This window comes from Gobius niger (assembly GCF_951799975.1).
Source record: "Gobius niger genome assembly, chromosome: 20".
NCBI classification, from domain to species: domain Eukaryota; kingdom Metazoa; phylum Chordata; class Actinopteri; order Gobiiformes; family Gobiidae; genus Gobius; species Gobius niger.
Genome location: NC_136871.1, coordinates 21856505 through 21870187, shown reverse-complemented (window position 1 = coordinate 21870187; position 13683 = coordinate 21856505). Strand labels below are relative to the sequence as shown.

Sequence of the window (13683 nt, the reverse complement as noted above, 5' to 3'; positions counted from 1 at the left end):
CTTGTTTGACAATCTCATGCACATCTGTGGGATTTCAAGCACTCAGTGTTTGCAAACGTAAAAGATGATTATCAGAGTCGCTGCTGGGAGCTCAAGAGTATTTTGTGTGTACTGTAACTAAATGTCTTTAGTTCAAAACTTTTTTTCATTTCTTTCACTTTCAGAAACCCAAAGAGATAGTGAAGACTGTGAAGGTAGAGGAGATAGATGGAGTGAAGCTGGTGAAGAACCTGGCAGTGAAGATGGAGGAGATGTTTAGGAGGAAGGCAGAAGCCACAAGGGTATGTACATCTACTTTTTTTTTAAATGTTGTTGAACGGAAATGATAAGTCACTCTATTTGTTTGCTAAGTTTGCACAATATATGTGTGTGTTTGTATATAAAAATATGCTGTACATATTACACAGTACCCGTCAACAGTTTGGAAACGCTTCATTATGTATTCGGTTTTCTTTTATTTCAAGACCGTTTACATTGTAGATTCTTACAGAAGGCATTCATTTATGAATAAACACATCTGGAATTATGTTTTAAACAAAAAAGTTGACACAAATTCTTCAAATTCTTCTTTTGCTGTGATTCTTCTTGTGCTTTGATTACTTCTTTGCTCACTTTTGACATGTTCTCAATGTGCTTCACAGTTATTGTTGTTATTGTTATTACTTAACAGACTGTTGAAAACCATTTCAGGTTACTAACTTATGAAGCTCATTGAGAAAATGCCAAGAATATAGGGTGGCAAATGTGAGGAATCAGGAATCTCCATCAGGAGATTCTCATTGCAGAGGTGCAAGAGGTGAAATAACTCAAAATATGTCTTATATATACCTGTATATATAAGCTCAGGTCCTCCACCAGACACCTGGGAGTTTGAGGGTTCCGTGGCCTATGTCATAAACCAGTGCTGTTCTTTTTTATTTCGACCAATATTAATCTTCGGTCAAGTCTATATTATGGTTTGAAATAAAAACAGGATCGAGGAACTCCATCTCCATATTCCTTTTTAAATTTATTTCCGACGCCAACGCATCTTTTTTTATGGTTATTCCATTGTACATGAGGTTGTGTAGATGTTTTGTACGTTTATCACATTTGGGCTAATCCTATAGCCGGCTGTAGTGACCTCAGTTCACAGGAGCTTGTAGCCATTTTAATGTCGTCCCTCACTGGGACTGCTGGGAAATGATAAGGTTTATCTCGTCCCGCCTGATTCTGCTCACGACAGTGTCGTGATAATTGAACCAGTAAATTACACCCAGAGAAGGCGTCTAATTCAATAAAACTGGTTTGATTTGGTGTGAAATACGACATATTGAAGAGGTAATAAGATGTAGAGTAGATAAGGTCGATAACTGGGAGCACAGAGAGGTGAGCTGCTGTGAAACTGAATGGTCACATAGCTACAGTGCAAAATATATTTGACCAAATGCTGTATCACCTATTTTTAACCCACTGACGTGAGTGTTGACAAGGTCAAACTGCAGTTTGCACCATAGCCTGAAATGTGTTTATTTAGCAGTTATTTTGACATGTGGGACAGATTTTAATTACCTGCTCAGATCCCGTGGCTGTGGTGCTGACATTTCAGGAAATACACAGCCCAGCACATTTCACTGCATCTGTTTATTATTGGACTGTTCACTCTGCACCTACCACAACTAATCTCAATCACTGCGCACTTGTACAACCCACACGCTCTACTTCTTCTTCTTTTTCTTCTTCATGCTCTTTGTGTTTCAATTGGAGAGTTAAAAAAATAGATTTTTGCTGACACATGCAATATTAATTTCATACATGACATAAAACGGGAACCGTCTGTAAACTGCCAAGAACAATTAACTTGATCAATCAATCTCTTGTATAAAAACTATCCGTACTAAACGCGGCCTATCCTTTAAGTGCGGCATTTCTTTGTTCATTTCTTGGCCTGACACTGAATGGCAAATAGGCGACATTGTAGGCGGTTTATGCTGATGTGGTTTATTTGACCTTCTCCTCAGCGGCTCGTGGAAGCTGCGGAGGAAGCGCACCATGAACACGAGGAGAACCCTGACCTGCAGGTAAACGCCACACTGTGCGCAAAACCGAAAAACACTACTGGACATGACACGCCAAATTCAAAGACAAGTGTTGTGTATCTAGACTGGGATGAATTCTTTTAGTTGGACAGAAGGAGAGCGCCGCAAGGTGGTGCAAGGGTAATAGGCCTTAAAATTCTTTAATTGCGTTGGCACCGTCCTTCACACCGCGCTCCCATCACAGTTCCTCAGATAAGAGCCGCCATCGTGAAGGATGCTGCGTCAATGCCATAACTCAAAAATCACTTTTAATAAAGGGACCACGGGCCTAGTCCACTGTCCACACCACTGCCTCAAAACAGAGAACAGGCCTTCCTATGGGTTTTTTTTCTGTCTTTTTTTTCTGCAAAAATGTTTTTGCTGCTTTAGTCGTTTGTTTTTCTGATTATTGATGTAAAAAGAATGACGTGCATTGTGCGCGCCACTATAGTGAGTCTGAGCTTGTTAAAGTTTGGTTCAAGAGCCTTTTCTGTTTTTGTTAATGTTCCCCGTTATTCTTTTTACATTTGTCATGTTTTGTATCGGCTCACAAACCTCGCCTGCAGCCTTCGTAATGTTCAGAGGAACATGCGTGGAGTTTGTGTAAAACAATGGTTCTGCGCATACAGTTCAAATTATTACTGTCAAGCCTAAAAGTTTGGCTGCAATATTTTATTTCACGTAAAAACAAAAAAACATTTTAATAATAATTCGAGAATAATATTTTTTTTAACCCGCTGCTCTGTCTTCGTTTCTTTTCACTAGTATAAAATGGAGAAGCTTCGCCTCGTGATCAGGAATAATGTGGTGTATTTGGACAGAAAGTGCACGTGCAGCTGGCGGTGTTCAGTTCGCAGCATTGCCGTGTGTGAAGCAGTGCTCGGGCTCTGCAGTGGGAATGCAGTATTTCTGTCGTTAGTTACTGCGCTCTCTCTCCTCTGTCCACCGCTGGACTAAGACAAATGGAGCTCCAGCGCGGCGCATTGTTTCACTTTCATGAGTCGAGATTAGAAAAGGCAGCCGAGCCTCAAAACACTCGAATAACGGCGTCGCTTTACACTTAATGGAAGCATTTACATCATACAAATACGTTTCATTCAGCCCGTTTCCCGCCGTCTGCGTTGTTCACGTGCCCAGAACAAGACAGCGGGACTGCAGTGTCAAAGTCTGCACCATTTTCACAAGATTTAAGGGTTTGCAGAGAAAAAGGCCTGGCAGTAACACACCACTGTATATTTACCAATACAAAAATCTAAGCTCTAGGAGGCCATTGTTTAACCTTTTTTGTCATACATTGGATTTTTGTGTTAAGTCGAACTTGAAACCAGTGAAGTTTTCTCACGGTCATTATTTCAGAAATCAATATTCTCTGGTGATAATGACGCCATGTCATAGTGTTGGCATCAGTTTAGTGAGGCGGCCTGGTCTGACACCACATTCGTCATGCACCATTGCCCCGACCGCAGAGATAAGGCAGCTGCTCTTATCTGAGCAGCTCTGAGCTGAGACGGGACAGGAGCTGCTGGGACTGGCCCAGGAGCGCAGAGGGTTCAAGGGTGTACATACCCCATCTTTTTTTAATCCAAACTTTATCAATACACTCAGTGTCAACGTTTGCATGATGACTAATGCTTTCTTCAAGAGATTAAATACATTTAAACAGGAGATCAATCTAGATCAAGATCTTTTATGTCCTTTTAAAAACTAAAGTATAAGTTACATTTACTCATAGATGTGTTTATTGTCACTTTCTGTCCTAATTATATAAAAAAAAAGACCAATACAGAAGAGAAAAAATACATCATCCAAAGTGCTATGTTTTAGTTTTTGGTTTTATTGCAAAAATAAATAAATAAAAGAATAAATAAAATATCCTACAGCTGACTTGAATCATTCTCTCCATCGTAGTCCTTGATAAAGTTGTTAGCTGCGGCCCACTCACCTGAGTGTCTCTCTCTCGTGCAGTGAGTTTGCAGAGCCCCTGCACAGTAACAGTAGCAGGGGGCACAGTGCTGCAGAGGCCTGGAGCTAACTGCGCTAGTGTAAGAGTCAGTGGGGCGTCTCAATGCTGCAGTGTCCCAGGCCTGCTCTACAGTAATAACCTGGTGGTTAACGCGCCTCTCTTCAGCACTATCACTTGTGCTGAGCGAGCATGTTTCTCTCCCCTGCCGCTCGCCCCGCCCGCTCGGCCCGTCACCGAGCTGCTCAGCCGTGGTATGAGCTGTCAGGAGCTGCTTGATGGTGATGCCCGCGCGGCCTCCCCCGAGTGCGGTGTGTGAGAGTCTATCAGCCAATCTCCTCCTCCTCTTGCTCTCAGCGCAGACAATAAGGAGGCAGAGGCCACACAGAGGCCGTGCTCACAGGATGAGCTCGTCTCTCTCTGCTGTAGAGCACTGAAGGGCATGACGCACTAACTGTTCACTTTAGTCAACACTTCACTGACAGCCCCAAAATCTGAGCCACAACATAATCCTCCAGTTGCTCCGCTGGACATTTGATGTTTGGGAAACATTGTTTTTTTTATCTTAAAACTTTACTTTTGACTGTAAAATATAGAACATTTTTTGTTTGTTTGTGTTTAACAGTTTAAATTATTATTGTGTTGTTTTGATGTCATAAATTCTTACAAAATCTTTTTGGTCTTTACAAATATTCTTCATTGCTCATCTTTGCTCAATTTAGTCTATCTCCAAATTTGATCAAGCTGCTCCATGCGATGTTTATTTCACACTCACTACTTGCAATGCTATTCACATCTGAATATGCCCCGCTCTCTGCAGTATGAGTACTTCAACGCTGTGCTGATCAATGAAGTGGATGATGAGGGCAATAACGTGGAGCTGGGAGGAGAGTTCATCCTGGAGCCCAATGACCATTTCAATAATCTCTCTGTCAACCTCAGCCTGAGCGTGGTGCAGGTGCCCACCAACATGTACAACAAAGGTATGTAGGCGCACACAGCCCCTATAGGCAAGATTATATGGGTGTTATTTACTTGCTGCCCTGATGAGCTGGAAGGAAAGGAAGCTGTATCAATGTCACGGCCAGCCAGAAGTGCAGTTTGGGAATCGATAAGAGTTTAGACATAAAGATAAGGAAACTGCAAACCTCTCCAAGATGCTGTAAAGTGCAGAAAACGGGCGCAGGCGGGGAGGATGTTTCTTATTCTGAAGCTGTTTACTGGCCTCTTGTTTTATAACGGCCTGTGTCTGCTGCTCACTGGCTGCTTTTGTTCAGCCATAATGGACTCCCCATAAGTCTGTGCTGAGAGCACAAAGGGGCTCTCGTCTGAAGGCAGGAGGGGAGGGGATGATTCGGTCCCAGGGCATTGTGTTGGGCTCACGGGGGTCAATAAGGGACATAGGTCAACTGTTCTGTCACTAGCTCTCCCCAGGATATCGGTCATTATTACTGTTTAATTCACTTGTTCACTTTGCGTTAACAGATCCAGACATCGTGAACGGCGTGTACTGGTCCGAGGCGCTGAATAAAGTGTTTGTGGAGAATTTTGAGAGGGATCCGACTCTGATCTGGCAATACTTTGGGAGCGCCAAAGGCTTCTTTCGGCAGTATCCCGGTGAGGCTCAGTCTGCCCATGTGTGTAATGTAAAAAGAAAGGGCTTCTCCCCAGGGAGCCATCAGCTGTCTCTGTAAAGAAAAAAACAGATTAGAACAAATGACATAGAAGTACTAAAAAGGGTAATTTGACTAATGTTGTAATTTTACAGACCATCAGAGTGGATGCATATATACAGACTGTAATTAATCAGAATTTGTCAGAGTGAGACTGCTGAATCCTTCAGTCAACAGACTGTTACAATGTTATTTAAGGCCTGCGCTCTGCAGGAATGAGAGAAAGGAGCGAGAAATGGGATTAGCTGACATGTTATTAAGGACAGTAATCCTGTTATTATTTATTATTCTATTATTAAAGTATATTCAAGCTTAACAAATGTAATGGATAGATTTAATTAAATCTTACCACTATGTCTTCATTCATCATTTTTTAAATTATAATTTTACAGAGTGATCTCTCAAATGCTCAAATAACTCAAATGCTCAAATAACACAAATGCTCTCTGGGCGTTTACATATTTACATCATTGACTTGTAAAAACATTTAGATGCGAATTTTGAAGATTTTGTAGCCACTGGTTTTTTGCTGCCAGTGGCTATAGACACTGTGCTTGTTCACAGAAACCTAATTAAAATACCATTCAACAACCAACCAACAACACATTTTCATTGTGATTTATTGTTTTTCCTCAGGAGTGAAATGGCACCCAGATGAACATGGCGTCATAGGCTTCGACTGTAGAAACAGGAAGTGGTAGGTTGTGCACCTGTATTATCACTGTGTGTCTAAACCGTCTGTGACTGCACTGTTGTGTCACACAGGTACATACAGGCCGCCACGTCGCCCAAAGACGTGGTGATTCTGGTCGATGTCAGCGGCAGCATGAAGGGACTGAGGCTGACCATCGCCAGGCAAACCGTATCCTCCATTTTAGATACACTTGGAGATGATGACTTCTTCAACATCATTGCAGTAGGTTTTCTTCAAACTCAGTCAAATTAAAGTTTAGATACTTTCCTGAGTGTTGCATAAAGTATAATCATGAAACACGAGTTGCACAAAAAGGGAAATAGCGTTGCACCTAAAACTGCTCAGGCTAATTTTGAAACAGGATCTTTGTACTTTAATTCACATCAATACGATCATATAGCATACAAACACAAAGGAAACATTGGTCATTCTAATGCTGTAAAGTAAAGTTTGTAACTTCTTCAGTATAACCAGGAGGTCCACTATGTCGAGCCCTGTTTGAATGGCACGCTGGTCCGCGCTGACAGGGCCAACAAAGATGTGAGTCAGCCACAAATAGACAAATAATGGATGCATGTAGATCCTATCTTCCACGGTGAATAATGCTCCTACCATTGTTTCCCGCATGCTTTTGTTATCTGCTAGCATTTCCGGGAGCACCTTGACAAGCTGTTCGCCAAAGGAATCGGGCTGCTGGGTGAAGCTCTGACCGAAGCATTTACAATCCTCGGCGATGTAAGTTTCAATGAAGCTACCGTACTGTGCAAATGCAGCCTTTTATATTTGCCATGAATGTGTGCAAAATGTTGGCAGTGTGTCTGAATGTTTTAGTATTATTGTCATTATCAGGCAGTGTCATTTCAATATCAAAGGCTTATTAGACAAAGCAGTTTATCGGGTCCTCGACAAAGGTTATAGGAACCTCTGGACAATAAGAGTCGAGCATATGTGCTAAAGCCTAAACCCCTAGGCTATTGTGAAGTGGAAGGAGTGTTATTATTTATAAGGTAAAAGCTGAAATCGTTTCTCCGTCACTGTAAGATTTATTTGACTAGTTTTGTGGTCGAAAGAGCATTTTCCTCGGAGCTATGTAGAAGAGTTTGAACCCAGGTGTGGTTGGACAGGTGCTTTGGTCTCTGCTGTACTTTGAGCTGTAATTTTATCCCATCTGTATAGCACTGCATTTCCTTCAACCTGTTGCTGCCTGACACCGCTCAGCTATTAATCATCAGTTTACAGAAATATTGTATCATGAAGCAGACCGTCTAAATGCCTATTCTCCACTTGGATGACCGCGTGACAATGCCATTGAACAGTTATGGCTCTCCACAAATTAATCTTTTGTTTATATGGTTTCATTTGACACGTCGTAATGAATTGGTCCCAGCCTAAATCCATTTTGTATTTTCACTTAATTTACCGGCTCCACTTGACCAGAACGTGCGGCGTGTGCGGGGGTGGGTGGGGGGGAAACTTTTATTTACAATTCTCATTTGTTTTCCCCAGACACTTTCCCTCAGCATGTTCACAAGTAACCGCGAAGAAACCCGCTCTCGTCGCCCGGTGTGTGCAGCGCTATCCCTGTCCTCCTCCCGGCCCAGAGACATCTATTCTGAAACATGATTAATGGCTCTAATTAATGTCAATGATTAATAATGGGGCTGATTGGGGCACAAAGCAGATAAGAAGCTAGGAGCCACGCCACACTCCTTTTATCTCTCTGTTTTCAGGCGTGCCTTGGCAGCGGCGCCGAAGCCAGAGTGCGGCTGCTTCTACCTCTGCATTTGTCAGATTAATTAAAGTCCTCCAATGAATATGGTAATCAGCTGTAGCCGCTCGCGCACTGTTGAAATGCACCGGCACAACAGCGCCAAGTGAATTAATTCGGGGCTATCATAGGCTGATCAGATGCAAACACCGGCGGATTCATGAGAGGAGAACCATTTTCACTGCTGTCACCGCACAATGAAACGCCATCAGTCGGAAGCGCTGAATTTTACCCATAAAAAATTGATTTATTCATTCATTCATTTGGAAGTTTGAAATGCACCTTTAGATACGACGCTGTGAACATACATACACGTTGTACAATAAAATTAGACGTTAGATTTGAGTGTTTGTTCTAAGCCATGATGGACCAAGGATCTCTGACCTGCAAATTGAACCTTAGACCTTCTTGTTGTGAGGTGATGTTTTAAGTGCTGAACCTGCTGCTGTGCAGATCATGGAGGCACTGTATTTGTGTTGAAATATATTGGTGAAAATATTTAGAGTTTCTTAGCCCCAAATGGCCTCTTACTTTGATGTTTTCTTCAATGGCCATACCATAACGCATCACCTACCCACACGCTTGAAGTTATTTTGTGTTGGCCATTTGTTATTATTAAAGTTGCGTTCAAGTGCCATCGCTAGGGCTTGGTGACGCTATATTTTGTTTTGATACCTTTCGGTATCTACTGTATAGGTCAAGGTCAAGTTTATTTCTATAGCACATTCACAACAACCACGGCTGCCCAAAGTGCTTCACAACACAAAACAGATGATAAAAACTATGAATACAAATACAAACAAGGCATAATAAACTTTACATCAAAATCAATTAAACAAAAAATACAATGGAGAAACAGTTATACTAAGACATTTGTCATATTTGTCACCAGAAAGCAAAAGAATGATGTTATCTTATTCCATAAAAGACCATTTCTTTTTAATTAACTTTCTTTAGTGCTGCCCGTGGACCCAACAGATATTAAATCAAGATGAAATCATAAAGATGAAAAAGATGTCGGTATCTGCTATCGACACTTTCGATACCAGTAGTACCTAAACTTTTTTTTCCTCGATGCCATACTGGTATTGTTTAACGGTGCCCAGCCCTAGATATCATGACATCCTTAAGAGCCAGTTACAGTTAACTACAGTTAGTTTAATGGCATGGTAAAGATAGTTCGAAATGCAGATGTTTTGACCTGGTTTATAAATAATATCTTTGTCACAAAGTTCAGTGTCTGCTCTGTCAATACATTTTAACTAAGGTCCACTAATTTTCTAACAAGTGGTGACAATTTTTCACAACATGTGCCTGACGTTGACCAGTTTGGAGACGACTTCCAAAAGCAGTGAACCTCCTGTAGAGTTTTATTGGCTTTTTAAATAGACTTTACTAAATGTGTTTACACTATGCAAATGATCATAAAATGTTCAAAAGTGCAATACAGATATACAACAGTCACAGTGATAAAAGGTCTCCGGTTTAGTTTGACACACTTGATGCGAACCCTTTCCACAAAACTGCAGTATTGCATTTCCAGTAATGTAGTATTCTGACTTCATTTCTGTAGACAGTGTCACAATAAAATCCTGATGACGGGTTCTTCGTTACACTATAAAACTCATGAAGAAGAGTGGAACTACCGGAGTGAAAATCTCCTGCAGAATAAAGTCCTTGTCGTTGATTTGAATTGAGTATCTGCTATCTCTCACAATCACAGGCATTCATCTATTTGCTCCGTGCAACCTTTACTGTGCAATACTACCGAGTCGGATGAAAATAGAGGTTGGTGTGAGATAGAGGCAGCCTCCGGTGACACGCACACAGGATAAAGAGGCCCCTGCGATGCTCCTTTGATGGCGGTTCTGTGTGCGCCGCGTCACAGGTCAATGCGCAGCTTAATTACTGCCATGTAATATTCGGGTTTTGATGCTGCCACTATATTTACAAAGGATGTGCGCTGGTTTGTTGCTTGTGCGTGTTGTGTGGAAGAGCAGAACTTCACTTGTACACAGTATATGATTCAACAGTTTGAATCTTGAACTATTGCCAAATGCTCCTGTTATTTTATAAAAGTTGGGTAATGGAAATGAGAACTGTAACATTTGGACATAAAAGCCATGGAAATGTTTACACTACACTTGTTTACACTGTAGGTAATGGTTTTAACATTTAAACTTTGTGCTTTGTGCAGTTTAATTCGACCGGCCGCGGCAGTGTCTGCAGTCAGGCCATAATGCTGGTCACTGACGGAGCAACTAAAATGTACGACGATGTGTTCGAGAAATACAACTGGCCCGAGCGAAGGGTGAGCCTGGATCTTTGTATTTCCTACGTGTGCTGCTGGTTATATTTTTCTGCTTACACGGCTGTTTTTAGTTGTCATGGATCTGAATTTGAACTGCTAAAACTCCGTCTTGACGTAATTTCTTGTAAAGCTGTAGGGATCTGATGTTGACGTGTTACAGAGCAATTTTTTCCCCCCCATGGGGCTTAAGAGTGAAAATTACCTCGTTCAAGGACAGAGTATGTACAAACCGCTCCATCCAGTGCCGCCCAGTCCCTCTGCTGTACACACATAAAACCACTCGCTTTGGCCCTTTGGTAAGAGGTAAATGCAATCAGAATAAAATGAACCGCTGAGCCATTCCCACAGCAGTAAAACAACAGCTCGGGGACTAATGTTAGCATATGTGCGGCGACACCGTTTGGCGGAATACGGGGCACTGTTTGGCAGTGGGGACCCCTCCCCCACGCGCCCTCAGGCTCCCCTTTGTGGCAGAAAGTCTGTGTTTTTTCTGCATTTTTTATGCTTAGCAAAGCATCTGGAGCCAATGAGGCATGCAGGTCTGGCACAGTGTCACACAGTGCTCTTTAAAAGGACAGTGGAACATGCCCTTGTGCCATGCCCCCCAGGAAACTAAATGAATTGGATTTAACTGTATGCGCCCTTTGAAATCATTACGAGAAACACAGAGACTGCACTTTTACTCTCCTGCAGAGATCCTTAAATATGTTTAAGTCAAATATCTATTTTGTTTATTTATTAGGCCCTTCATAGAATGTTTGTTACTTTCTTGGCCTTGATGTTCAGTTTTTACAGCACAGAAAAATGCAGTATGATATGCTATTATTAATTTAAACGCAGGTGTTTTTCTGAGGCACTCAAGAAATCAGTCAGAAAACGCTGCAATAACAGAATAAATGTCTTAAGTCAGTGGTTGAGCAAGAGCCGAGTAGACACGCACATACAAAGTTGGCTGAGTATCGTGCAAGAGTTAGAAGTGACCGCAGACATCTTGTAAGATGAAGGGCTAATACGCCCCGAATGTCACAAGGTGGAAGCAATACACATTTTTGGGAGCTCTCAAGCTGTGCAGAGTTATCTTCCTTTGTTCTTAAATAAATGGTTCTCACCTGTTGGATCGGGACTTAAAAGTGAGTTGCAGGACTGTTGAGCAACTGTTGATCAGTGCTTGGATCTTCTAAACAATAATACTGTATTTTTGATATGAAATATACTACAACTGGGCAAAAAATAATAATATGATTTTGGTTCCGGCCTGTCGTGATATTTTGAAGCTGAGTTTGTTTGAATGTACTGCATTAGAAATGACTGAACGACTGCTTGTGGTCTTGTAAGTATCGCACCGAGTAACTTGTTACTCTCAGCTCTGCGCTGCTGCACCCTACATCTTATTGTAGGTGCCTTTTATCTGTGTGTGTGTTTTTTTTTTTATCTCAACACTGTCTTTGTGCAGGTGCGAATATTTCCTTACCTGATTGGACGAGAGTCTGCTTTTGCTGATAACCTCAAATGGATGGCCTGTGCCAACAAAGGTTAGTGACACTGCAGAGATATGCTTCAGACAGTCCAGTATCAGCAGGAGTCTCAGGCCTGATGCACGACTTCCTCGCTCCATGCAACGTTTATGTTACATTATATGAATTATTAATGTTGGTGTGAATCCAGATCAATGTTATCATCCAAGTGGCGTAAGGGATTCTGCACCATTAAGATGCAGAATGACTACATTAAGGGAGGACTTTTAACATGTTGCAATCAAAAACTTACCTGGAGTTGTAATCCTGAGCTTCTCCTGTGGCTCTGCGTAACAAGTGGCTCTACTACTACTTTTTTGTGTGAAGGGGAGCAAGGAAAAGGCACCTGTTGAACCAGAGATCATTATTTTTCCATTTTTATCAATTGCAAACCCAGAAGAATACACTGAATATGAATGGTTGTAAAAGCTAGAAAGAGGTGGAGGTTGTTGAACCTGTTTATTCTGGCTATGTTTGAGAATGGGATAAAGTGGGTAATGCGAGCTTTAAACAAGACAAATAACTACTGGTTGCTGTTAACTGTTGTTAAGATAAGCTTTGCATTGCAGGCAAGTTGACTGCTGAAATTATAGGGTGAAGTGTGCTGACTTTGAAAACATAAAAAGGCTAATCATGGAAAAAAATCACATTTAAAGCCTCTGTAACTCTGGACAGTGATGGTTATTGATACTTTTGGATGTCCCGCTGTCCTGTAGCAGAGTGCAGAGTGCTGTGTTTTGAGTGTTTCCTCTGCTTTATGCACTGTTGTGGACTTTTCTGTGCATGTGAATGTGCTGGTACCCCCCTCTGTCTTCCCCAAAAGGCAATGAAGTGGCACTTTGAAGGGTCGTAGGTCAATTTGCTCTAATCCCTCTTCCTGTCAGTGAGTGTCCCCGCAGCTGTGCGCACTGATGGCTCCCACGTGTCAGCGCTCCGCATGAGTGCCCCGCAGAGCCAAAGTCACAGCCAGGAAAACACATCACAGTCAGGGGGGTGGGCGGGGAGCGGGGAGTACCCAGCCCCCCTGTCCCCCACGATCCCCCATCCCTCTCCACGACACTCATCATGGAATAACCTCATGTGTCCCGTATGAAACATGGTGGTAACAGCTGCCCCCGACAGCCAGTCAAATGCCCTCTGCGTCACTACAATGCACTGCCATGTACTACCTAAGCCCCGCTGGGGATTGATTACATAAAATGACCTGGGGAAAAGATGCTTATGCTTTGCTTCACATGCAAAACTGAGAGCTAGAAAATATTAGACTAGGCATGCACATTTTGTAGGGCTGGGCTGATACATGACTGAGGGAATTGTCCAGGTTGTTTTGGATTCCCCCCCAAAAACGTGCCTGCAAAGGTGAATTGTCCTGCAGCGTTGATGAATGCAATGGTTTAAGCGTGGTCTGTGGGAGAACAACCACTGCCTAAGACGCTGCACTCACATTGTCTATGTATGAAGGTAGAGTGATCAGCCACATTTTAGATCATGTACATTTCATTGTTAATCAGCTATTTAGGGATTCATTATATTGCCAAATTACTGTTATTTCTCCTGAAAAAAATATAGAAATATCAATGATAATATGTCTGTGTTTATTCTTTTTCGTCCTAAATCAACCACAAAAAATCTATGGTCACTTTGCTTATTAAAAAAGTCTGGTTTTGTCCAGTTTCTGCGTTACTGTGTCAAAACACTCTTCAATT

At 42.0% G+C, this 13683-nt stretch overlaps 1 protein-coding gene across 3 annotated transcripts in view; it reads left to right on the top strand.

Annotated features, from left to right (window-relative positions):
* The window catches only part of LOC306979622 (voltage-dependent calcium channel subunit alpha-2/delta-3-like), a 32401-nt gene that overhangs the window by 4394 nt on the left and 14324 nt on the right, over positions 1-13683 (top strand). For all 3 annotated transcript variants that reach the window (XM_079578645.1, XM_079578644.1, XM_079578643.1), the window contains exons 4-13: positions 165-281; positions 2001-2060; positions 4838-5000; positions 5503-5634; positions 6327-6387; positions 6456-6606; positions 6850-6924; positions 7030-7119; positions 10350-10463; positions 11917-11995. In XM_079578645.1, coding sequence (XP_079434771.1) covers positions 165-281; positions 2001-2060; positions 4838-5000; positions 5503-5634; positions 6327-6387; positions 6456-6606; positions 6850-6924; positions 7030-7119; positions 10350-10463; positions 11917-11995 — 1042 coding nt within the window. The remainder of the gene's footprint in view (positions 1-164; positions 282-2000; positions 2061-4837; positions 5001-5502; positions 5635-6326; positions 6388-6455; positions 6607-6849; positions 6925-7029; positions 7120-10349; positions 10464-11916; positions 11996-13683) is intronic.